A 26490-nucleotide genomic window follows, 5' to 3' on the forward strand; every position below is an offset into this window, starting at 1 on the left:
CTCTGAATCATTCTGTACCCTTTACTTCACTCTGAATCATTCTGCACTCTTTACTTCACTCTGAATCATTCTGTACTCTTTACTTCACTCTGAATCATTCTGCACTCTTTACTTCACTCTGAATCATTCTGCACTCTTTACTTCACTCTGAATCATTCTGTACTCTTTACTTCACTCTGAATCATTCTGCACTCTTTACTTCACTCTGAATCATTCTGTACTCTTTACTTCACTCTGAATCATTCTGTACCCTTTACTTCACTCTGAATCATTCTGTACTCTTTACTTCACTCTGAATCATTCTGTACCCTTTACTTCACTCTGAATCATTCTGCACTCTTTACTTCACTCTGAATCATTCTGGACTCTTTACTTCACTCTGAATCATTCTGCACTCTTTACTTCACTCTGAATCATTCTGGACTCTTTACTTCACTCTGAATCATTCTGTACTCTACTTCACTCTGAATCATTCTGTACTCTTTACTTCACTCTGAATCATTCTGCACTCTTTACTTCACTCTGAATCATTCTGCACTCTTTACTTCACTCTGAATCATTCTGCACTCTTTACTTCACTCTGAATCATTCTGTACTCTTTACTTCACTCTGAATCATTCTGTACTCTTTACTTCACTCTGAATCATTCTGTACCCTTTACTTCACTCTGAATCATTCTGCACTCTTTACTTCACTCTGAATCATTCTGTACTCTTTACGTCACTCTGAATCATTCTGTACTCTTTACTTCACTCTGAATCATTCTGTACTCTTTACTTCACTCTGAATCATTCTGTACCCTTTACTTCACTCTGAATCATTCTGTACCCTTTACTTCACTCTGAATCATTCTGCACTCTTTACTTCACTCTGAATCATTCTGCACTCTTTACTTCACTCTGAATCATTCTGCACTCTTTACTTCACTCTGAATCATTCTGGACTCTTTACTTCACTCTGAATCATTCTGTACTCTACTTCACTCTGAATCATTCTGTACTCTTTACTTCACTCTGAATCATTCTGCACTCTTTACTTCACTCTGAATCATTCTGGACTCTTTACTTCACTCTGAATCATTCTGTACTCTTTACTTCACTCTGAATCATTCTGTACTCTTTACTTCACTCTGAATCATTCTGTACCCTTTACTTCACTCTGAATCATTCTGTACTCTTTACTTCACTCTGAATCATTCTGTACTCTTTACTTCACTCTGAATCATTCTGTACCCTTTACTTCACTCTGAATCATTCTGTACTCTTTACTTCACTCTGAATCATTCTGTACTCTTTACTTCACTCTGAATCATTCTGTACTCTTTACTTCACTCTGAATCATTCTGTACTCTACTTCTCTCTGACGCTAAACACATCATCCTGACACTGGAACTTTACAGCTTGAAAGTACTTTTATTTTGAAATCTCAATTTGCCTATGTACAGTATTTGTTCATCTAATGGCTGTTTGAACACACAAGGTGTAATTTAACAGAACCTATTGGTTTTTAGCACCTCTTGCTCTGTTGTTAGGATGAACTGATGTTCCAGAAATGGCTAAAACTGGCACTTTACCCTCTGGAATACAGCAGAACATCCACACTACACCTGGTGCGTGACGTTACAGATCATTGTCCCATAAGCTTTTTAATTGATGTAGATGGTCTCTTGCTTGTGTATGTGTGGGGGTGGGGGGGTGACATAAGGAGAGGTTGGGGTGCTCGATAAAGCAAATTTTCAGGCTCTGTAGCTTGTGTAGGTTTTCCTAGACTCGAGTGATCAAGCTGTTGCTCCATTGATCACTGGATGTCCTGTTCCATGGCCCAGTGTAACTGTGATTGTTGATATTTATCTGTACATTGTCTGCATTGTATGTGATGGTAAAGTAACTGTGGCCATTACTTGTAGATCCATCAGAGCAACAAAGTCGTCAGAAAATGCTGTCCTTGTTGCTGTTGCAAAACGACTGTAAGTACCTGACTTTTTGAATAGGAAATGAAAGAAAAGCATTTTTCATTAAAGTAACTGGCTCAGACTTGGTAAGCCTAGGATATGATGTCGTGCTTTAATGCCCCATGATATCATAGAATCATAGAATGATACAGCACAGAAGGAGGCCTTTCCGCCCATTGTACCTCTGCCGGCTCTTTGAAAGAGCTGTCCAATTAGTTCCCGTCCCCTGCTCTTTCCCCATTCCCCTTCAAGTATTTATCCAGTTCCTTTTGAAAGTTATTATTGAATCTGCTTCCACCACCCTTTCAAGTCATGCATTCCAGATCTTCATAACTTGCTGCGTAAAAAAAAAAAGTCCGTTTTCTGATGTCACCTCTGGTTCTTTTATCAATTACCTTCAATCCGTGTCCTCGGGTTACCGACTCTTCTGCCACTGGAAACAGTTTCTCCTTATTCACTCTATCAAAACCCTTCATGATTTTGAACATCACTATCAAATCTCATCTTAGTAGGTTACAGTCCCCTTAACAGTAATCATAGTGTTGGACAGAGTATAAATCAGGAAATTAGAGGAGTATGTAACAAGGGTAACGCAATAATCCTGGGGTCTTTAATCTTCATGTAGACTGCGCAAACCAAATTGGCAAAAGTAGGTTGAAGGATGAGTTCATGGAATGCATTCGAGACAGTTTTCTAGAACGATATGTCAAGGAACCAACTAGAGAACAGGCTATTTTAGATCTAGTATTGTGTAATGAGACAGGGTTAATTAGTAATCTTCTAATAAAGGATCCTCTGGTGAAGAGTGATCATAATATGATAGATTTTCATATTCTGTTTGAGAGTGATGTGGTTAAGTCCAAAATTAGGGTCTTGAATTAAAACAAAGCCAATCACAAAAGTATGTGGGACTAGTTGGCTGAGGTAGATTGGGAAATGACGGTAGATAAGCAATGGCAAATATTTAAAGAAATAATTCATAATTCTCAATGAATATATATTCCCTTGAGGCATAAAAACTCCACTGGAAAAGTGGTACAACCATGGCTAACTAAAGAAGTTAATAGTATTAGATTAAAAGAAGAGGCTTACAGTGTGGCCAAAAAAGTGTACTAAACCTGAGGAGGGTTTTAAAAATCAGCAAAGGATGACCAAGAAATTGGTAAAGAGGGAGAAAATAGAATACAAGAGTAAACTAGCAAGAAATAGAAAAACAGATTGCAAGAGCTTTTACATGTATTTAAAAACGAAGAGATTAGTGGGAGTAACCGTGGGTCTCTTAGGAGGCTGAGACAGGAGAAATTATAATGGGAATAAAGAAATGGCAGTGACGTTAAACAAATATTTTGTGTCTATCTTCACAGTACAAGACACAAAAAAATACCAGAAATAGTGGGAAACCAAGGGTCTAAAGAAAAAGTGGAGAAATTAATGGGATTAAAAGCTGACATCCCCAGGACCTGATGGCCTACATCCTAGGGTTTTAAAAGAGGTGGCTGCAAAGATAGTGGATGCATTGGTTTTGATCTTCCAGAAGTCCCTAGATTCTAGAGCTGTCCTCATGGATTGGAAGGTAACAAATGTAATCCCGCTGTTCAAGAAAGGTCAGAGAGAGAAAACGGGGAACTATAGGCCAGTTAGCCTGACATCAGTAGTCGGGAAAATGCTAGAATCTATTAAGAAGGACGTGGTAACAGGGCACTTGGAAAATCACAATATGATTAGGCAGAGTCAACACGGTTTTATGAAAGGGAAATCGTGTTTGACAAATCTATTCGTTTTTTGAGGGTATAACTAGCAGGGTAGATAAGGGGACATAGTATAACTGGATTTTCAGAAGGTATTTGATAAGGCGCCACATAAGAGGTTGTTACACAAAATTGGGGGTAATAAATTAGCATGGGTTGAGGATTGGATAAAGGACAGAAAACAGAGTAGGAATAAAAAGGTCATTTTCGGGATGGCAGGGTGTAATTAGTGGGGTGCTGCAAGGATCAGTGCTGGGGCCTGAGCTATTTACAATCTGTATCAATGACTTAAATGAGGGGACTGAATGTAATGTATCCAAGTTTGTTGACTATACAAAGCTAGGTGGGAAAGTGAGCTGTGAGGAGGATACAGACCGGTTAACTGATTAGTCAAGAAGGTAGCAGATGGAGTATAATGCGTGGAAGTATAAAATTATCCACTTTGGTAGGAAGAATGGAAAAGCATAATATTTTTTTTAAAGGTGGGAGACTAATAAATGTTGGGATTTGGGTGTCCTTGTACACAAATCACAAAATTAACTTGCAGGTACAGCAAGCAATTATGAGGGCAAATAGTATGTTAGTCTTTATTACAAAGGGGTTGCAGTATAAGAGTAAGGAAATCTTGCTGCAATTATATAGGGCTTTGGTGAGACCACACCTGGAGTACTATGTACAATTTTGGTCACCTTACCCAAGGAAGGATATGCTTGTTTTGGAGGGGTGCAATAAAGGTTCACTAGATTAATTCCTGGGATGACAGGGCTGTCCTATGAGGAGAGAGTGAGTAGAATGGGCCTATATTCTCTCGCGTTTAGAAGAATGAAAGGTGATCTTGTTGAAACGTATAAGATTCTGAGAGGGCTTGACAGGGTAGATGCAGGGAGGATGTTTCCCCCTGGCTGGAGTGTCTAGAACTCGGGGTCACAGTCTCAGGATAAGGGGTCGGCCATTTAGGACTGAGATGAGGGGAAATTTTTTCACTCAGTGGGTTGTGAATCTTTGGAATTCTCTGCCCCAGAGGGCTGTGGAGGCTCAGTCGATGAGTATATTCAAGGCTGAGATCGATAGATTTTTGGGCACTAAGGGAATCAAGGGATATGGGGCTCAGGCAGGAAAGTGGCGTTGATGTAAAAGTTCAGCCATGATCTTGTTCAATGACGGAGCAGGCTTGAGGGGCCGTTTGGCCTACTCCTGGTCCTATTTCTTATGTCTTATGTTAACCTTCTCTGCTCTAAGGAGAACAACCCCAGTTTCTCTAGTCTCTCCATGTAAGTGACGTCTTTCATCCCTGGTACCATTCTGGTAAATCCCCTCTGCACCAAGGGCTTGACAAAGTTACCCAGGACTTCATTTGAACATCACCCCAACTATGTCAGGGGACTGGTGGGTATTCTGCCTATTCTCTTGACTTGGGAACAGGAGACATGAAAAGGGAGAAAAACTATAATTTAGTTCTGTAGGTGTGCCAATATGACTGTTTCTGCCGCTCTTTTGGGGGGTGGGGATGTCATTAAATGGCAAATCTGAGTCAAACTGAGAAGCTGGCCAAGTTAAATGAAAGACCGGTCAATTCCTGTTACATTCCAGCTTAGTTAGTTGGGCAGCACTCTCGCCTCTGAGTCAGAAGGTTGTGGGTTCAAGCCCCACTCCAGAGACTTGAGCCCATAATCCAGTTTGGCACTGCAGTGCTGTGCTGAACTGTCAGAGCTGCCGTCTTTCAGCTGAAACATTAAATGGTATTGTTCGTAGAAGAGCCGTTCTCTCCCACTATCTAGGTCAACATTCCTCCCTCAACTAATCCCATCTACCTAAAAATATTAACTGCTCATTTATCTCAATGCTGCTTGTGTGCAAATTGGCTGCATCATTTGCCTATACAACAACAACAGCTAAATCTTGAAGTAATTCATTGATGCTGAAATGCTTTGGGATGTCCTGAAGACGTGAAAGGATCTACGTAAATGTAAGTTGAAGTGTTGAATGTAACTATGTAAGCCGAGGCCTAATGTGTTATGAGAAGTCCATTTGTCTTTTAACAGATTTTTATAACTCTGAACCTTCCAATCCACACGGCTCTTTATATTTAAAACAGATGATTATATATTGACATTTTCAAAACCATTATTAACCCCACAATTGCATTGTGTTGCATCTTAGACAAGGGGATCAGGAGGAGAGCTCTGTTATGCCACTGATTGCTGCAGGCTTCACACGGGTAGGTTGCTGATTCTTTGTTTCTGCACTTCAGCCTTGGGCTGCTGATTGTGAACATAAAATGAAGGCACTTTAAAGCCTTCTGGCCTCAATATTGAGTTCAACAATTTCAAACTATAACCCCTGCCCCCATTTTTCATGCTGTATGATTTTGCCATTCCCATTTGCAACATTTTATCTTTCCTGCCTCTTACAAAAGCATGGTATGTTCCTTAATCCCCTCCTGTCTCTGCACCTGCTTAATATCTGTTACATCTCCAGCTTTTTCCAGTTCTGATGAAGGGTCCCAGACCTGAAACGTTAACTCTGTTTCTCTCTCCACGGATGCTGCCTGGCCTGCTGAGTTTTTCCAGCATTTTCTGTTGTTATTTCAGATTTCCAGCATCCGCAGTATTTTGCTATTGTGATAAAATGAAGTTACTCTGTTACAGTGGGATGGGTTTAGTAACCCCAGCTGTGGGGATTGTGATTGCTTTAAACAGGACTCGTGCTTCTGATCTGTAGATTACAATTTTCAATAGCTGAAATCCCAAATGGAATACAAAGGGTTTAATGTTGCCTATAGTGTATTATAGTATTACAGTATGCAGACGACACTTGCGTCTGCGCACACTCTGAGGTCGAACTCCAAACCATCGTCAACACCTTCACCGAAGCGTACGAGAGCATGGGCCTGGCACTAAACATCCGTAAGACAAAGGTCCTCTACCTGTAGTGTATGTACCTTTAAGAGAGAACTACTTTTACAGCTCCTGTATACTGTAGTACCGGCAGTGACCACCCCTGTATATAAGCCTTGAGCATGCCTCTGTACTGCCAGTCTTGAGACTACCCTACTCCAGTAAACACCTGTTGATTGTTAAGTTACAGCCTCCGTGTAGTTATTGGAAAACATCATGCTCTAAGAATCACGGATCCAACAGTGGCGACGAGGTCGATTCGAATCTACCTGCAACTCTGCATTTCCCTTCAAGGATTCGCTCCGGGAGGGCGGTGGAAGAAAGTCGAGGCCAGAAGCACGAGCGTCGACCACGAGCAACCGCCCAGTCGTCCGGCAGAGAGTGAACATCGCAGGGGAGGCTGTTGAGAGCCGGGCTTGGTTCCCCAGCCACGACGATCCAGCAACAGACTGGCAACAGGTACAGCGTAGACACTTCCCGGACAGTGGCGGCTGGAGCTGACCGACGGCGGAGAAAAAGCCGAGCAGCATCGACGGGGTAAGAGAGAGGGTGAAGCGCACAGGGCGCAGCCGGGGGTTGAAAACCGAGCGGCGTCGAGGAAAAACAAAAACAGAGAGAGGGTAAAGCAGCAGCCGGGTTCAGGAGCGAGTGGCGGAAACGGGAAAGGCGCACAGGAGAACGCACAGAGCACAGCCAGGGCTCAAGGGCTGAACCGCGTCCGCGGGGAGAAGAAGGGAGAGCGCGGAAGACACCATTCAGCCGCGGAGAAGAAGGGAAAGCGCGGGAGACTCCATTTTGTGCCAGCGGAGAAGAAGGGAGAGCGCGGGAGACGCCATTTTTGACAGTTAAATCACACCCAGAGATGCCGAAGAGTGGCAGTATCTCTGCGTTCGACAATGAAGTCGAAGATTGGGCGACATATGTGGAACGCATTGAGGTGTACTGCAGGGCAAATGAAGTGCCAGATGCTAGGAAAGCACTGGTTTTGTTAAGTTCCATGGGTGCAAAAACTTATGGCTTACTGCGAAACCTAATAACCCCAGAGAAGCCCGTGGATAAGAATTTCGGAAGCATAGTAGAAATCCTACAGGACCACTTAAACCCCACACCACTGCTGATAGCAGAAAGATTTAAGTTCCACAAACGGAACCAGCATAAAGACGAAAGTAATGCTGAGTACTTAACGGAACTGCGCAAGCTATCGAAACACTGCCAGTTGGGAGTGGGACTAGCAGATACGTTAAGGGACAAGTTTGGGTGTGGGCTTCAAAGTGAAGGAACCCAGAAATGGCTTCTATCAGAAAAGGATCTTACGCTGGACAAGACTTTCAGCATGGCAGTATCACACGAAGCAGCCGCAAGGGGCGCTGCAGAGATACAACGGAGACCGCAAGAATATGGCACCAATGAAATGTCATATGGAGCAGGGAAGTGTTATCGCTGCGGCAGAACAACACACGACCAGAAGGATTGTTGGTTCAAGGACCAAGTGTGCAGACAGTGTGGAAAAGCAGGACACATAGCAAGAGTCTGCAGGTCAGGGAAGAAAACCAACAGCAAGAAATCTCCACAGGAGAAGTACAAAAAGGTACATAAGAGGATGGACAGTAGTTCAGATGAACAGAAAAGTGATACAGACTCCGGAAGCAAGGAGCTGGGTTGTCTGAAACTACATAAGGTAACCAAAATGGAGGATCACCAGACTATCTGGGTCACACTCAAGATAGACGGAGTCCAAGTGAAAATGGAATTGGACACAGGATCAGCCCTAACAGTCATAAACCAAAGGGACTACAAGCGGCTATTTTCACATATACCCTTGAAAGCTACAGAGATTGTCTTGAAGACGTACACGGGGCAAAAAGTCTACCCCAAAGGAAAAATAAGGGTGAACGTGATATACAAAGGCCAGGAAATACCTAAAATGGACCTATATGTATTGCCAGATGGAGGACCACCACTACTAGGACGTGAATGGATCCGGAAGATACAATTAGATTGGCATTCCATACAGGCACTGAAAGTTGAGGCCAAAAAGGACGACGACGTCACACCTGGACGACTGTCAAAAATGCTAACTGACGCAAAAGAAGTGTTCCAGGAGGGACTCGGAACACTAAAAGGCATAACAGCGACGATTAAAATAGAGGAAAATGCAAGCCCAAAGTTTCTTAAGGCCAGACCAGTGCCTTATGCGATCCGACCAGCCGTCGAAGCAGAGCTGGAAGGGTTGGAACGTTCAGGAGTACTGTCCAAAGTAGACTGGAGCGAGTGGGCTACACCCATCGTTCCTGTAATGAAGAGGTCGTTGAGTAATATGCCTGGGGAACCAAAGAAGGTCCGCATCTGTGGGGATTTTAAGGTGACAGTGAACCCAGTCCTTCACACGGTAAAATATCCGCTTCCACGGATTGAGGATATTTTCGCCTCGCTATCTGGAGGTAAACGCTTCACCAAAATTGATCTAGCCCAGGCGTACTTGCAAATGGAGGTAGAAGAAGCCTCGAAACAATACCTCACGATCAACACTCATAAAGGTCTCTACCAATACAACCGGCTGGTGTTCGGGGTAGCATCGGCTCCGGCTATTTGGCAAAGGGCGATGGATCAAGTCCTGCAAGGGATTCCAGGGACCCAGTGTTATTTGGACGACATCCTGGTCACGGGCGAAAATGACAGTGATCACCTCGCCAACCTGGAGAAGGTGCTCACTAGATTAAAGGAATATGGGCTACAAGCTAATCGCCACAAGTGCGAGTTTTTCCAGAAGCAGATCTCGTATTGTGGCCACGTTATTGATGAAGAGGGGTTAGTCAAGGCTCCAGCACCGGAAAATGTGTCACAACTGAGGTCGTTCCTCGGGCTGGTGAACTACTACCATAAGTTCTTACCAAATTTGTCTACAGTATTACACCCACTGAACACCCTACTGCAAACGGGGGTACTATGGAACTGGAGTGACGAACGTAAACGAGCTTTCCAGAAGTGCAAAGAATTGATCACATCAAAAGAGGTGTTGGCCCATTTCAACCCAGCACTACCAATTCGTTTGGCATGTGATGCATCACCCTATGGTATTGGAGCGGTGCTGTCGCACAAATTCCCAGACGGGTTGGAGAGGCCAGTAGCCTTTGCGTCTCGGTCACTAACCTCAGCCGAGTGCAACTACGCCCAGATTGACAGGGAGGCCCTCAGCCTAGTATGGGGAGTAAAAAAATTCAACCACTATCTGCATGGGCAGATGTTCACCTTGCTGACTGACCACCAACCACTTGTCTCCATCTTTAATCCAAAGAAGGGCGTTCCGGTGATGACTGCACAACGGTTACAAAGATGGTCCCTTTTTCTAGGGGCGAACCAATATGAAATAGAATATAAAGGCACGAAACAGCATGGAAACGCTGATGGGCTATCACGCCTGCCACTGCCTACTGTGGAGGAAGCACCAGCAGTGGACCCTATCGAGATATTTTATTCGTCGATAATTGAACGCTTGCCAGTAACTAACGCGGATATAGAGAAGGAGACCCGCAATGATCCGACACTGTCTCACGTATATGATTTGACGGTGAGGGGATGGCCAACACATGGCGACTCACTGTTGCCAGCATTCTCATCCAGAAGAGAACAGCTGTCAGTATGCCAGGGGACAGTGATGTGTGGATCCCGAGTGGTAATTCCACCCAAGTTAAGGGAGAGAGTGCTAAATGAGCTTCACGAAACTCATCTGGGAGGGGTGATAATGAAAAGCCTTGCTAGGGCTTATGTGTGGTGGCCGGGGATCGATCAACAAATCGAGGACCTAACCAAGAGCTGCCCAGGATGCCAGAAGGTCCAAAATGCACCACCACATGCCCCTCTACACCCATGGGAGTGGCAACGGGCGCATATTGATTTTGCTGGTCCATTCATGGACTCAATGTTCTTAATAGCAGTGGATGCTCACTCGAAATGGCCTGAGGTGATAAAAATGTCCTCAACCACTACAGAGAAAACGATTGCAGTCCTACGGACCATATTTGCCAGGAACGGCTTGCCAGAGCAGATTTGCTCTGATAATGGACCACAGTTTGTGTCCGAAGAGTTTCGGAAATTTATGAGAAGGAATGGGGTAAGGCATTACACATCCGCCCCGTATCATCCAGCCACAAATGGATTGGCTGAGAGGTTCGTACAAACCTTTAAAAAGGGGATAAAGGCCATGTGCGATGATGAAATTCCACTGCAGCATAAGGTGGACAATTTCCTGTTAGCCTACAGAAATGCGACACATGCAGTTACCAACCAGACCCCGGCCATGATGTTCTTTAACCGAAGGTTGAGATCTCGTCTGGATTTGCTCAGACCAAATGTGCGAAGAAATGTTGAGGATAAACAATTCCAGCACATCAATGAGAAGCCGACAAGGAGCTTCAATGTAGGACAACCAGTCTTGGCCCGTGACTACCGAACAGAGAAATGGCAACCCGGAACGATATGCACACGGCAGGGGCCATTAATGTACACAGTTGATGTTGGGAAGAACATTGTGAGATGCCACGTCGATCAGATCTTAGCGTCACAGGAACGAGTCAACCCCATGTCTCGCGTACCTGGGGATGAACCCGACACACCGGTAGCATCTACCTCAGAAACAGTAGCAGTGGAAACAGATGAACTAATCGACGAAAGGGGGCCAGAATCGCCTCCGCACCAAGAACAAGAACCTCAGGAAAGGCGCTATCCAGAAAGGATCAGGAAGCCGCCCCAAAGACTGAATCTACAAATGGACGATTTCTGTTTAATGTGCATGTTAAAGTGTTAATTGTTATTTCGATATTATGGGTACTGCTAATCTAAAAGGGGAGGAATTGTAGTGTATGTACCTTTAAGAGAGAACTACTTTTACAGCTCCTGTATACTGTAGTACCGGCAGTGACCACCCCTGTATATAAGCCTTGAGCATGCCTCTGTACTGCCAGTCTTGAGACTACCCTACTCCAGTAAACACCTGTTGATTGTTAAGTTACAGCCTCCGTGTAGTTATTGGAAAGCATCATGCTCTAAGAATCACGGATCCAACACTACCAACCTGCCCCCGCCACACAGTACTGCCCCCCGATTATCAAAATCCATGACGAGGCCTTGGACAACGTGGCCCACTTTCCATACCTCGGGAGCCTACTGTCAACAAGGGCAGACGTCGATGATGAAGTCCAACACCGCCTTCAGTGTGCCAGTGCAGCCTTTGGTTGCCTGAGGAAGAGATTGTTTGAAGACCAGGACCTCAAACCCAGCACCAAGCTCATGGTCTAGAGCAGCAGTAGTGATACCTGCCCTCCTGTATGCTTCAGAGACATGGACCATGTACAGCAGGCATCTCAAAACACTGGAGAGGTACCACCAACGCTACCTCCACAAGGTCCTGCAAATCCATTGGCAGGATAGGCGCACCAACATCAGTGTTCTCGCTCAGGCCAACATCTCCAGCATCGAAGCTTTGACCACGCTCAATCAGCTCCGATGGACGGGCCACATCATCCGCATGCCCGATACGAGACTCCCAAAACAAGCGCTCTACTCGGAGCTCCGACACGGCAAGAGAGCACCAGGTGGGCAGAGGAAACGCTTCAAGGACACCCTCAAAGCCTCCTTGAAAGTGCAACATCCCCACCGACACCTGGGAATCCCTGGCCTAAGACTGCACAAAGTGGAGGAGAAGCACTTCGAGTCTCTTTGCCGGGAGCAAGCGGAAGCCAAGCGCAAACAGCGGAAGGAGCGCACCTCAACCCAAGCACCCCACCCACCCGCCCCTTCAACCACCTGTGACAGAGACTGTAGGTCCCGCATTAGACTCATCAGTCATCTGAAAACTCATTTTTAGTGTGGAAGCAGTCATCCTCAGTTCTGAGGGACTGCCTAAGAAGAAGGCGGCGGACAATGGAAATTCCTCTTGAAATTCACTCTCCAAGGAGCTCTGTGCTCTGTGAGGTGCAATAGCTGCAGTGATGGGGATTTGTTAATTCAGGTAATAGATTATTTTTAAAAAACCTTTGAGTGCAATAGACAGGTGGGATCTATGCTCATGTGTCAAAACTTAATTTCCAAGCCTTTCAGTTGGATCATTGATGCAATATATATAAACGTGATTGCTGTGTATATGTTTAGTATGTGTTGCATGTTCTTGTTTTGTTCTGTACAACTTGTATTTCCTTTGTACTTTTGGCTCCCTGTTCAATCTCTCGCTGTGCTGATGTGTCTGTCACGTTTGTTGTACCTCATTTCCAGCTGCCTTCTCCACATCCAGTTTGCTCCACTCCCAGCCTCAGTGTTGTGCCAAAAGATGTTTCTATTGTAGTGAAGAACTGAGGTTCCTGTATCAATTTGTTTCTGTCGTCAGAGTAAATATTACCAAAGTCCCTGCCAAATGGGAGAGATGAAAGAGAAGTGAAGTTCCAAGAGTCTCCCTGGTGATAGTCAGATGAGATTAGCGTGTAAAGTTAAGGCACATGGGATTGGGGGCAAGGTATTGACTTGGATAGAGAACTGGTTGGCGGACAGAAAGCAGAGAGTAGGAATTAACGGGTCTTTTTCCGAGTGGCAGGCAGTGACTAGTGGGGTACCGCAGGGATCGGTCCTTGGACCCCAGCCATTCACAATATACATTAATGATCTAGATAAGGGAACTAGATGTAATATCTCCAAGTTTGCAGACGACACAAAGCTGGGTGGGCGTGTGTGCTGCGAGGAGGATACCGAGAAACTCCAGGATGATTTGGACAGGTTGGGTGATTGGGCAGTAGTGTGGCAGATGCAATATAACGTGGATAAATGCGAGGTTATCCACTTTGGTGTCAAAAACAGAAAGGCAGACTATTATCTGAATGGCAATAGATTGGGAGAAGGGGAAGTGCAACGAGACCTGGGTGTCCTTGTGCACCAGTCGCTGAAGGTAAGCATGCAGGTGCAGCAGGCGGTGAAGAAGGCAAATGGTATGTTGGCCTTCATAGCGAAAGGGTTTGAGTACAGGAGCAAGGATGTCCTGCTGCAGTTGTACAGGGCCTTGGTGAGACCACACCTTGAGTACTGTGTGCAGTTTTGGTCGCCTTATCTGAGGAAGGATGTTCTTGCCATGGAAGGAGTTCAGCAAAGATTCACAAGGCTGATCCCTGGGATGGCAGGAATGACGTATGAGGAGAGATTGGGTCGATTGGGCTTATACTCGCTGGAGTTTAGAAGAATGAGAGGGGATCTCATCGAAACTTATAAAATTCTGACAGGTCTGGACAAACTAGATGCAGGTAGAATGTTCCCGATGGTCGGAGAGTCCAGAACCAGGGGTCATAGTCTAAGGATAAGGGGTAAGCCATTTAGGACAGAGATGAGGAAGAATTTCTTCACCCAGAGAGTGTTGAACCTGTGGAATTCTCTACCACAGAAGGCGGTTGAGGCCAAGTCTTTAAATATATTCAAGAAGGAGTTAGATATATTTCTTAGAGCTAAAGGTATCAAGGGATATGGGGAGAAGGCAGGTACGGGGTACTGAGTTTGGATGATCAGCCGTGATCTCATCGAATGGCGGAGCAGGCTCGAGGGGCCGAATGGCTTACTCCTGCTCCTATCTTCTATGTTTCTATGATTTTGAACATCTCAATGGCTGATGCTGGCTTGCTTCATGGAACTAGACTTTCTTTTTAATAAAAGTATCTTTTAATTCTGGTTTAGATATTCTTATCCAGAACATGAAAGCAGCTTGCCTTCCTTTCATGTTCAATTTATATTAGACAAATTAATTATAGAATGATACAGCACGGAAGGAGGTCATTCGGCCCATCGTGCCTGTGTCGGCTGTTTACAATTAGCATTACAAAGGATTGTTATTATTCAGTTTTCCCTTTCGGAATGTTGCAGGGTAGGGAGGTAAGAAAATACAAATTAGCGTCAAAACAGTCCTGAGCAGCATCGATGGGGAGACCCCGTGTATTCGCTCTTAAAAATGAAATGGCTTTTTGTGCGGCCTAGTAGGTAGTAGGTGTGTTTTTAGATAAGTATAAAATAACTGGTTCGGGAGCAATGAGCCATAAGAGGGGAGTATGTGCTAACTGGAAGAATTGTAATGCATGTTGGTAGGAGAGAGATCTAGGGGTTAATATCGATAAATCCATGAAGCCGTCAGCACAGAATCTGGCTGCACTGGAATTACGAACAAGATTGCAGTAGTTGATGGATAGAGTACAAATCAGAAGAGGTTACTTTCCTGTGTAAATTGTTGGTCAGACTCCATTTGGAGAACTGTGGATAGTTTGGCCATCGGATTGACCAGATTCATCCAGGCATGCGGTAAAGGGTTCATGATCCATTTTTAGGAAAGGAAATTGGGCAGAATGTTTTATTAACATCCTACATCCAAATGGTATGTTGGCTTTCGTAGCAAGAGGGTTTGAGTACAGGAACAAGGATGTCTTGCTGCAGTTGTACATAATCTACATCCTAGGGTACTTAAGGAAGTGGCCCTGGAGATAGTAGATGCACTGCTGGTCATCTTCCAGAACTCGATAGACTCTGGAATGGGAGCCATGGATTGGAGGGTAGCTAATGTTACCCCACTATTCAAAAAAGGTGGTAGAGAAAAAGCGGGGAATTATAGACCGGTAAGCCTGACATCGGTAGTGGGGAAAATGCTAGAGTCCATTATAAAAGATGTAATAGCAGAGCACTGGGAGAGCAGTGACAGGATCGGACAATGTCAACATGGATTTACAAAGGGTAAATCGTGCTTGACTAATCTACTGGAATTTTTTGAGGATGTAACTGGTAAAATAGATAAGGGAGAACCAGTGAATGTGGTGTATTTGGACTTACAGAAGGCTTTCGATAAGGTCCCGCATAAGAGATTAGCTTGCAAAATTAAGGCACATGGGATTGGGGGCAAGGTATTGACTTGGATCGAGAACTGGTTGGCAGATAGAAAGCAAAGAGTTGGAATAAACGGGTCGTTTTCCGAGTGGCAGGCAGTGACTAGTGGGGTACCGCAAGGATCGGTCCTAGGACCCCAGCTGTTCACAATATATATTAATGATGATCTGGACGAGGGAATTGGATGTAGTATCTCCAAATTTGCAGACGACACAAAGCTGGGTGGGAGGGTATGCTGTGAGGAGGATGTCGTGAAACTCCAGTACAATTTAGACAGATTGGGTGATTGGGCAGAAACATGGCAAATGCACTATAATGTGGATAAATGTGAGGTTATCCGCTTTGGTGGCAAAAACAGGAAGGCAGATTATTATTTGAATGGCAATAGATTGGGAGAAGGGGCAGTGCAAAGAGACCTGGGTGTTCTTGTGCACCAGTCGCTGAAGGTAAGCATGCAGGTGCAGCAGGCGGTTAAGAAGGCAAATGGTATGTTGGCCTTCGTAGCAAGAGGGTTTGAGTACAGGAACAAGGATGTCTTGCTGCAGTTGTACAGGGCCTTGGTGAGACCGCACCTTGAGTATTGTGTGCAGTTTTAGTCGCCTTATCTGAGGAAGTATGTTCTTGCCATGGAAGGAGTGCAGCGAAGATTCACCAGGCTGATACCTGGGATGGCAGGAATGACGTATGAGGAGAGATTGTGTCGATTGGGCTTGTACTCACTGGAGTTTAGAAGATTGAGAGGGGATCTCATCGAAACCTATAAAATTCTGTCAGGCCTGGACAGACTAGATGCAGAAAGGATGTTCCCGATGGCCGGGGAGCCCAGACTAGGGGTCATAGTCTAAGGATAAGGGGTAAGCCATTTAGGACTGAGATGAGGAGGAATTTCTTCACCCAGAGAGTGGTGAACCTGTGGAATTCTCTGCCACAGAGGGCGGTGGAGGCCAGTTCATTAAATATATTCAAGAAGGAGTTAGATATATTTCTTAAGGCTAAAGGGATCAAGGGATATGGGGAGAAGGCAGGGACGGGCTACTGAATTTGGATGATCAGCCATGATCTCATTGAATGGCGGAGCAGGCTCGAGGGGCCGAATGGCCTACTCCTGCTCCTATCTTCTATGTTTCTCTGAAGAGAATCGGGGGTTTGGTGAGGAGGTGGATAGGTAGGATTGGGATCAATCAGAAAGGTGTGGCTTGTTGCACCGAATGCCCTTTTTCTGTTCTCAAATTCCTGGGTCTGGGCTCCCTGAAACAGCTATTCACTCAGTCCTATTTCCCTCCATTTTTCCAATTCCCTTTTAATATATTTTTTTGACTATTTATCCACGTCCCTTAAAAGCTGTTATGGGTTCTGCTTTCCCCACTGTTTCTAGTCAGGCATTTCATGTCATAACAGTCCTCTGCGTTTTTTTAATGTATAAATAAAATTAAAATGAAGGTTTGTTTAATTCTTTGTTTTCATAACCTTTAAATTTACGCTCTCTAGTCACTAAAGCAATGGAAATCATTTTTCCCCAATTTAACTAATCAAAACTTTTTCTAATTTTGAACCTCTATTAGATCTCCTCCTAGCTGCCTGATCTCTGATGAAGAGCGCCCTAGTTTCTCTAGTCTTTCCTCATAACTGAAGCTTCTGGAGCACGGATAGTGATCAGGGTGCTGAGGGCAATTGCAGACCTGTTGAGCTAGTTTAACTTGCCTTGTTAATATCGTGAAACAGCTGGGGTTTGCTTGTGCGGTTTCACTGTTGTTGTGTGATGTGCTTGTCTCCACAGTGGTACGTTGAAAATCCCAGTATTGTTGCCTGTTACAATGAACTCATCCAGTTGGAGTTTGGAGAAGTGCGTGCACAGTTCAAACTGAGGTACTTCAGTCTGCTTCATTGGGTCGGGGTGGATTTACGTACAAGAAGTATTATCCTAATTCAGCACCGGTTTCACTGTCTGCAGATTAGTGATTCAGGTCACAGCAGCCTTCTGTCCTCTACTGGGGAAATCTCTGCAATTCCCATTAGCCCATCTCATTCAAATCTTCAGATGTATAATTGGTCATCAAACCCCAACACTGAAGATGATGCCTGATTGGATGACTGGGGCATGTTCTTGATATCAGAAGGTGCATGGAGTCCATCTGTGACATTGGAAAGAGTAATAAAGATCTTTAAAAGAAATAACTCCAAATAAAAATATTTGTCCCTTTATTTTGGAAATTCTGTACACTCTGTGGGTTCAACTAGCTTCATGCATAAAATTCACTAAACATGAAATGTCTGCTTGCTACTGTGCAGGCTTAATAGTATCATTCTCTCTCTCTCTCAGGGCGTGTAGCGCAATCTTCACAGCTTTGGAGCAAAGTCAAGAATCAATAGAAATCACAAGTGAAGATAATATTATTCAGGTTTGTTGCTGATAAAGAATGTTTTCAGCCGCCTCACCCCTGTACTTGTTAACAACCAGCAAATGTCTTCATATTTTCACTCACTATCGTATCAATTTGCTCTATTTTCAAGCTTTAAATGCAAAATATATAAAAGTATAAATGGCACCTAATTAACCCATCAAGATACTGATTAAAAACAAAGGCAAAATACTGCAGTTGCTGAAAATATGAAATATAAACAGATAATACTTAGCAGGTCAGGCAGCATCTGTAGAGAGAGCAACAGAATTAAGAGTTTCAGGTCAGTGACCTTTCATCAGAACTGGTTACTGATTAAAGCACTCTCGCAGGTTAGAAGGCCTCGCTGTATTAGTGCCATGCAAAAGATGCTGCCTCTCTCATCCTGTGCCTGCAGTATAAATGGAGGGGGCTGAATGATTCCTTGTGTAATAACATTTTCAGAAATTAAGCTGACCAATGTAAACCTGTCTAAGTTGGCAGCCTTCTTCCCTCTGAATTGGAAAATTGTAGTTTTAAGCTACAGTCCAGGATCTACTAAATCAACCTAGCAGACATTCCAGTACAGCTTTGAGGGAGAGCTGCCTCATAGTGAGTGGATGGCATTTTTTGGATCAGATGTTAACACACACAACTGTCTGACTATTCCAGTGGTTCAGGTGGATGCTAAGGATCCCACAGCACTGTTGAAAAAGGAGTTCATAATTCTTCATGTCCTGTGCAACATTCTTCCCTCAACGACCAAAACCAAAATTAATTAGTCATTCATCTTATTGCTGTTTGAGAGATCCTACTGTGTGCAAAATGGCTGCTGCCTTTGCCTACATAACAGCAGTCACTTCAGAATAAATAATTGTGTGTGGACTACTTCTAGTAGTTTGCAAGAGAATTGCTAGGGTGCTATATAAATGCAAGCCTTAGTTTATCCCTTGATTTTGTTTCTGGAGGAAAGCAGAGACTGGATGCGTGACCAGGCCGTGATAAGTTAGAGGTTTTGAAGTCACCCGAGCTGTGTGATTGATTTATTACTGTTGCCTGATTCCAAGCTGCAACATTGCTCCAAACTGCTGTACCAGGGGCATTGTTTGGGGCTTTTATATTAGTGGGTGTTGTGGGGGAAATTTCTTACAATCAAATCCTGTAATTGTGACCAACTCTTGCATTGCATCATTCAAACCAGGTGTTATTAATTCCATAATGCAGGGCAATGTCACACCCTACATGTATTATAACCCAGTGCAGTGTATAGTGCCAGTAAATGGTAACCAGCTTGTAGTTTCTTGTGCTATAGTCACAATCAATAGGACCTTTAGCTACATAGAACATAGAAACATAGAAGATAGGAGCAGGAGTAGGCCATTCGGCCCCTTCGAGCCTGCTCCGCCATTCAATGCGATCATGGCTGATCATCCAAATTCAGTACCCTGTCCCTGCTTTCTCCCCATATTCTTTGATCCCTTTAGCTTTAAGAAATATATCTAACTCCTTCTTGAATATATTTAATGAATTGGTCAGATGGAGGTCAGTCTGGGCTGAATTCGGATATCGATCTTGGAGGTGAAAGGGTACACTTCTACCCCGCTTATAGTCTATATGTGCACGCACAAAGTTTATTACTACTGAACACTAGATGATCTCCTATGGCAGTACGCACAGGCAATCAAAATCAAGTGTGAAATGGGGTTGGAGGTCAAAGGATAATTAGACCAGGGGTTCTGCCAGGACCACTTGGCTCCAGACCTCATTACAGCCTTGGTCCAAACATGGACAAAAGAGCTGAACTCCAGAGGTGACGTGAGAGTGACTGCCCTTGACATCAAGGCAGCATTTGACTGAGTGTGGCATCAAGGAGCCCTAGTAAAATTGAAGTCAATGGGAATGGGAACATATATTCCTCTAGGGCATAAAAACCCAAAAGGAAAAGTGATCCAACCATGGCTAACAAAAGAAATTAAAGCTAGTATTAAGTCAAGGGAGGAAGCTTATAAATTTGCCAGAAAAAGCTGTCAGCCTGAGGATTGGGATCTTTTTAGAAATCAGCAAAGGGGGACCAAGAAATTGATAACGGGAAAATGGAATATGAGCACAAATTAGCGAAAAATATAAAAACGGATTGTAAAAGCTTCTATAGGTATGTGAAAAGGAAAAGACTGGCGAAGGTAAATGTAGGTCCTTTACAGTCAGAGACGGGAGAATTTATAATGGGGAATGAGGAAATGGCAGAGAAATTAAATAAATATTTTGTTTCTGTCTTCACGGAGTAAGACACAAAAAATCTCCCAGAAATACGAGAAAACCAAGGGTGTGGCAAGAATAAGGAACTTAATGAAATTATTATTAGTAAAAAAACAATACTAGCAAAATTAATGGGACTAAAAGTCGATAAATTCCAAGGACCGGATGACCTACATCCTAGGGTTTTGAAAGAGGTGGCCATTGGGATAGTGAACATCTTGGTTGTCATCTTCCAAAATTCTATACATTCTGGAACAGTTCCTGCAGATTGGAGGATAGCAAATGTAACCCTGCTATTTAAGAAATGAGGGAGAGAGAAAATGGGGAACTACAGACCTGTTCGCCTCACATCAGTAATTGGGAAAATGCTGGAATCTATTATAAAGGATGCAATAACTGCGCACTTAGAAACTAATAGTAAGATTGGGCAGAGTCAACATGGATTTATGAAAGGGAAATCCTGTTTGACAAACCTATTGGAGTTCTTTGAGGATGTAACTAGTGGAGTAGACAAAGGGGAACCAGTAGATGTGGTGTAACTGGATTTTCAGAAGGCCTTCGATAAGGTCCCACACAAGAGGTTGGTGAACAAAATTAGGGCACATGGAATTGGGGGTAATATACTAGCATGGATTGAGAATTGGTTAACAGACAGAAAACAAAGAGTAGGAATAAACGGGTTTTTTTCAGGATGGCAGGATGTGACTAGTGGGGTACTGCAAGGATCGGTGCTTAGGCCCCAGCTATTCACAATCTATATCAATGATTTGGATGAGGGGACTAAATGTAACATTTCCAAATTTGCTGATGATACAAAGCTAGGTGGCAGTGTCAGATGTGAAGAGGCTTCAAGGGGATCTCGACAGGGTCAGTGAGTGGGCGAGAACATGGCAGCTGGAATATAATGTGGACAAATGTGATGTTACCCACTTTGGTAGAAAAAACAGAAAGGCAGTGTATTTCCTAAATGGTGAAAGATTGGGGAATGTAGACGCTCAAAGGGACCTGGGTGTCCTTGTACATGAGTCACTGAATGTGAATGTGCAGGTGCAGCAAGCCATTAGGAAGGCAAATGGTATGCTGGCCTTCATTACAAGAGGATTTGAGTGCAGGAGTAAAGAAGTCTTACTCCAATTATATAGGGCCTTGGTGAGACCACACCTGGAGTACTGTGTACAATGTTGGTCTCCTTACCTAAGGAAGGATATACTTGCCATAGAGGGAGTGCAACGAAGGTTCACAAGATTGATTCATAGAAACATAGAAGATAGGAACAGGAGTAGGCCATTCGGCCCCTCGAGCCTGCTCCGCCATTTAATGCGATCATGGCTGATCATCCAAATTCAGTACCCCGTCCCTGCTTTCTCCCCATATCCCTTGATCCCTTTAGCCTTAAGAAATATATCTAACTCCTTCTTGAATATATTTAATGAATTGGCCTCAACTGCCTTCTGTAGTAGAGAATTCCACAGGTTCACCACTCTCTGGGTGAAGAAATTCCTCGTCATCTCAGTCCTAAATGGCTTATCCCCTATCCGTAGCCTGTGACCCCTGGTTCTGGACTCTCCCGCCATCGAGAACATCCTTTCTGCATCTAGTCTGTCTAGTCCTGTTAGAATTTTATAAGTTTCAATGAGATCCCCTCTCATTCTTCTAAACTCCAGTGAAGATAAGCCTAATCGACCCAATCTCTCTTCATACGTCATTACTGCCATCCCAGGTATCAGTCTGGTGAATCTTCGCTGAACTCCCTCCATGGCAAGAACATACTTCCTCAGATAAGGCGACCAAAACTGCACACAATACTCAAGGTGTGGTCTCACCAAGGCCCTGTACAACTGCAGCAAGACATCCTTGCTCCTGTACTCGAATCCTCTCGCTATGAAGGCCAACATACCATTTGCCTTCTTAACCGCCTGCTGAACCTGCATGCTTACCTTCAGCGACTGGTGCACAAGGACACCCAGGTCTCATTGCACTTCCCCTTTTCCCAATCTATTGCTGTTCAGATAATAATCTGCCTTTCTGTTTTTGCCCCCAAAGTGGATAACCTCGCATTTATCCACATTATACTGCATCTGCCATATACTGCATCTGCCATACATCTGCCCAATCACCCAACCTGTCCAAATCATACTGGAGTTTCTCGGCATCCTCCTCACAGCACACATGCCCACCCAGCTTTGTGTCGTCTGCAAACTTGGAGATATTACATCTAGTTCCCTCATCTAGATCATTAATATATATTGTGAATAGCTGGGGTCCTAGCATCGATCCCTGCGGTACCCCACTAGTCACTGCCTGCCACTTGGAAAAAGAGCCGTTTATTCCAACTCTTTGCTTCCTGTCTGCCAGCCAGTTATCCAAGTCAGTACCTTGCCCCCAATCCCATGTGCTTTAACTTTACACACTAATCTCTTATGCGGGACCTTATCGAAAGCCTTCTGAAAGTCCAAATACACCACATCCACTGGTTCTTCCTTATCTATTCCACCAGTTACATCCTCAAAAAATTCCAGTAGATTAGTCAAGCACGATTTACCTTTTGTAAATCCATGTTGACTTTGTCTGATCCTGTCACTGTTTTCCAAGTGCTCTGCTATTACATCTTTTATAATGGACTCTAGCATTTTCCCCACTACCGATGTCAGGCTTACCGGTCTATAATTCTCCATTTTCTCTCTACCACCTTTTTTAAATAGTGGGGTTACATTAGCTATCCTCCAATCCATGGGAACTGTTCCAGAGTCTATAGAATTTTGGAAGATGACCAGCAATGCATCTACTATTTCTAGGGCCACTTCCTTAAGTACCCTAGGATGTAGATTATCAGGCCCTGGAGATTTATCGGCCTTCGATCCCATCAATTTCCCTAACACCATTTCCCAATAAATACTGATTTCATTCAGTTTCTCCCTCTCATTAGACCCTATGTTCCCCGACATCTCTGGGAGGTTATTTGTGTCCTCCTTTGTGAAGACAGAACCAAAGTATGTATTTAATTGGTCTGCCATTTCTTTGTTCCCCATTATAAATTCCCCTGATTCTGACTGCAAGGGACCTACGCTTGACTTCACCAATCTTTTTCTCTTCACATATCTATAGAAGCTTTTACAGTCAGTTTTTATGTTCCCTGCAAACTTACTCTCATACTCTATTTCCCCCGTCTTAATTAATCCCTTTGTCCTCCTTTGCTGAATCCTAAACTGCTCCCAATCCTCAGGTTTGCTGCTTTTTCTGGCCAATTCATATGCCCTCTCCTTGGATCTTACGAAATCCCTAATTTCCCTCGTTAGCCACGGTTGAGTCACCTTTTTTGTTTTATTTTTATGCCAGACAGGGATGAACAAATTCTGTAGTTCATCCATGCGATCTTTAAATGTTTGCCATTGCCTATCCACCATCAACCCTTTAAGTAACATTCCCCAATCCATCCTAGCCAACTCGCGCCTCATACCATCGTAGTTTCCTTTACTTAAATTCAGGACCCTAGTCTCTGAGTCAACTACTTCACTCTCCATCTTAATGAAGAATTCTATCATGTTATGATCACTCTTCCCCAAGGGGCCTTGCAGAACAAGATTGCTAATGAATCCTTTCTCATGACATAATACCCAGTCTAAGATGGCCTGATCTGTAGTTGGTTCCTCGACATATTGGTCCAGGAAACCATCCCGTATACACTCTAGGAATTCCTCCTCCACGGTATTGTTACTAATTTGGTTAGCCCAATCTATATGTAGATTAAAGTCACCCATGCTAACTGCTGTGCCCTTATTGCACGCGTCTCTAATTTCCCATTTAATGCCATCCCCAACCTCAGCATTACTGTTTGGGGATCTGTATACAACTCCCACTAACGTTTTCTGCCCCTTGGTATTTCTCAGCTCTACCCATACAGATTCCACATCATTAGAGCTAATATCCTTCCTTACTATTGTGTTAATCTCTTTAACCAGCAATGCTACCCCACCTCCTTTTCCTTTTTGCCTGTCCTTCCTGAATATTGAATACCCCTGGATGTTGAATTCTAAGCCTTGGTCACCCTGGAGCCATGTCTCCGTAATCCCAATTATATCATATCCGTTTACATCTATTTGCACAGCTGATTCATCCACCTTATTGCGAATGCTCCTCGCATTAAGACTCAAAGCCTTCAGGCTTGTTTTTTTAACACTCTTAGTCCTTTTAGAATTATTATTTACTGTGGCCCTGTTTGATTTACACCCTTGATTTCTCTGCCTTCCACTTTTGCTTTTCTCCTTCCTGTCTTTTGCTTCTATCCTTGCTTCCCTTTCCTCTGTCTCCCTGCACAGATTCCCAACCCCCTGCCCATTTTAGTTCCTGGGATGGCGGGACTGTCGTATGAGAAGAGATTGAGTAAACTAGGCCTGTATTCTCTTGAATTCAGAAATATGAGAGGGGATCTCATTGAAGCATACAAAATTATTACAGGGCGTGATGGGATGGATACTGGGAGAATGTTTCCCTTGGCTGGGGAGTCTAGTACCAGGGGCCACAGCCTTAGGATAAAGGGTAGGCCATTCAGGACTGAGATGAGAAGAAATTTCTTCACAGAGGGTGGTGAATCTTTGGAATTCTCTACCCCAGAAGGCTGTGGAGGCTCAGTCATTGGGTATATTCAAAACAGAAGTCAATAGATTTCTGACTAGTAAAGGCGTCAAGGGATATGGCGATAGGGCCGGTGAATGGAGTTGAAGCAGAAGATCAGCCATGATCTCATTGAATAGCGGAGCAGGCTCGAAGGGCCGAATGGCCTACTCCTGCTCCTATTTCTTATGTTCTTAATCGGGAGGAAAACTCTCCACTGGCTGGAGTCCTACCTAACACAAAGGAAGATGGTTGTGATTGTTGGAGGTCAATCATCTCAGCCCCAGGACATCGCTACAGGAGTTCCTTATGGCAGTGTTCTAGGCCCAACCATCTTCAGCTGCTTCACCAATGACCTTCCCTCCATCATAAGGTCAGAAGTGGGGATGTTTGCTGATGACTGCACAGTGTTCAGTTCCATTCGCAACTCCTCAGATAATGAAGTAGTCCATGCCCGCGTGCAGCAAGACCTTGACGACATTCAGGCACGGTTGACAAGTCTTCTTAGGCAGTCCCCCGGAAACGAGGATGACTTGCTTCCACTCCAATATTGTGGGTTCTAACGTGACTAATGAGTCCTATGTGGGATCTACAAACTCTGCCACAGGTGGGGCAGGTAGTGGTTGAAGCGACGAGTGGGTGGAGTGCTTGATTTGTCATACGCTCCTTCCGCTGTTTGTACTTGGCCTCCACATGCTCCCAACGAAGAAACTCTTAGTGTTCGCCGCCTTCTCGAATGCTTCGCCTCCAATTTGAGCGGTCTTGGGCCAGGGATTCCCAAGAGTCGATGAGGATGTTACATTTTTTCAAGGAGGCTTTTCTCTGCCCTCCTGGAAATCGCTTGCCGCGACAGAGCTCGGAGTAGAGTGCTTGTTTCGGGAGTCTTGTATCAGGCATGCGGACGATATGGCGTAATCAATGCCTCAATGCCAGGGATGTTGGCCTGAGCGACAACACTGACATTGGTACACCTATCCTGCCAATGGATTGGTCATACTTCTCCAGTGCTTTGAGGTGCCTACTGTACGTTGTCCTTGTCTCTGAAGTATACAGGAGGGCAAATATCACTGCTGCTCTGTAGACCATGAGCTTGGTGCCGGGTTTGAGGTCTTGGTCTTCAAACACTCTTTTCCTCAGGCGGCCGAAAGCTGCACTGGCACTCCGAAGGCAGTATTGGATTTCGTCATCGATGTCTGCCCTCGCTGATGGAAGGCTCCCAAGGTATGGAAGGTTGTCCACGCTGTCCGAGGTCTCGTCATGGATCTTGATAGTCGGAGGGCAGTGTTGTGCGGCGGGGGCAGGTTAGTAAAGAACCTTTGTCTTTCGAATGTTTCATGTAAGGCCCAGTCTCTCGTACACTTCAGTGAAGGATTAAACAATAGTTTGGAGTTCGACCTCTGAGTGTGCACAAACACAAGCATCATCTGCAAACTGTAATTCAGTAACAGAGGTTGGGACAATCTTTGTTCTGGACTGAAGGCGACGGAGATTGAACAATTTCCCGTTCATCCTGTAGATTAGCTCCACTTCGGCGGGATGTTTGTTAGAAGTGAGATGAAGTATTGCAGCGAGAAAGATTGAGAAGAGCGTTGGTGCAGTGACACAGCCTTGCTTGACCCCAGTCTTTACTTGTATTGGGTCTGTGATGGATCCGTTAGTAAGGATCGCGGCTTGCATGTCATCGTGGAGCAGATGGAGGATGGTAACGAACTTTTGAGTACAGCCAAATTTGAGTAGGACACTCCATAATCCCT

At 44.3% G+C, this 26490-nt stretch overlaps 1 protein-coding gene across 2 annotated transcripts in view; it reads left to right on the forward strand.

Annotated features, from left to right (window-relative positions):
* Nucleotides 1–26490, forward strand: part of pde8a (phosphodiesterase 8A) — a 204699-nt gene that overhangs the window by 109770 nt on the left and 68439 nt on the right. Inside the window, exons 4-7 of one of the 2 annotated variants that reach the window (XM_085968311.1) lie at nt 1907–1966; nt 5860–5917; nt 17269–17357; nt 17812–17890. In XM_085968311.1, coding sequence (XP_085824437.1) covers nt 1907–1966; nt 5860–5917; nt 17269–17357; nt 17812–17890 — 286 coding nt within the window. The remainder of the gene's footprint in view (nt 1–1906; nt 1967–5859; nt 5918–17268; nt 17358–17811; nt 17891–26490) is intronic. The other variant, XM_085968312.1, reaches the window with a different exon arrangement.

This window comes from Somniosus microcephalus, chromosome 27, assembly GCF_052327205.1.
Source record: "Somniosus microcephalus isolate GS21.2 chromosome 27, FLI_Smic_1.0, whole genome shotgun sequence".
NCBI classification, from domain to species: Eukaryota; Metazoa; Chordata; class Chondrichthyes; order Squaliformes; family Somniosidae; genus Somniosus; species Somniosus microcephalus.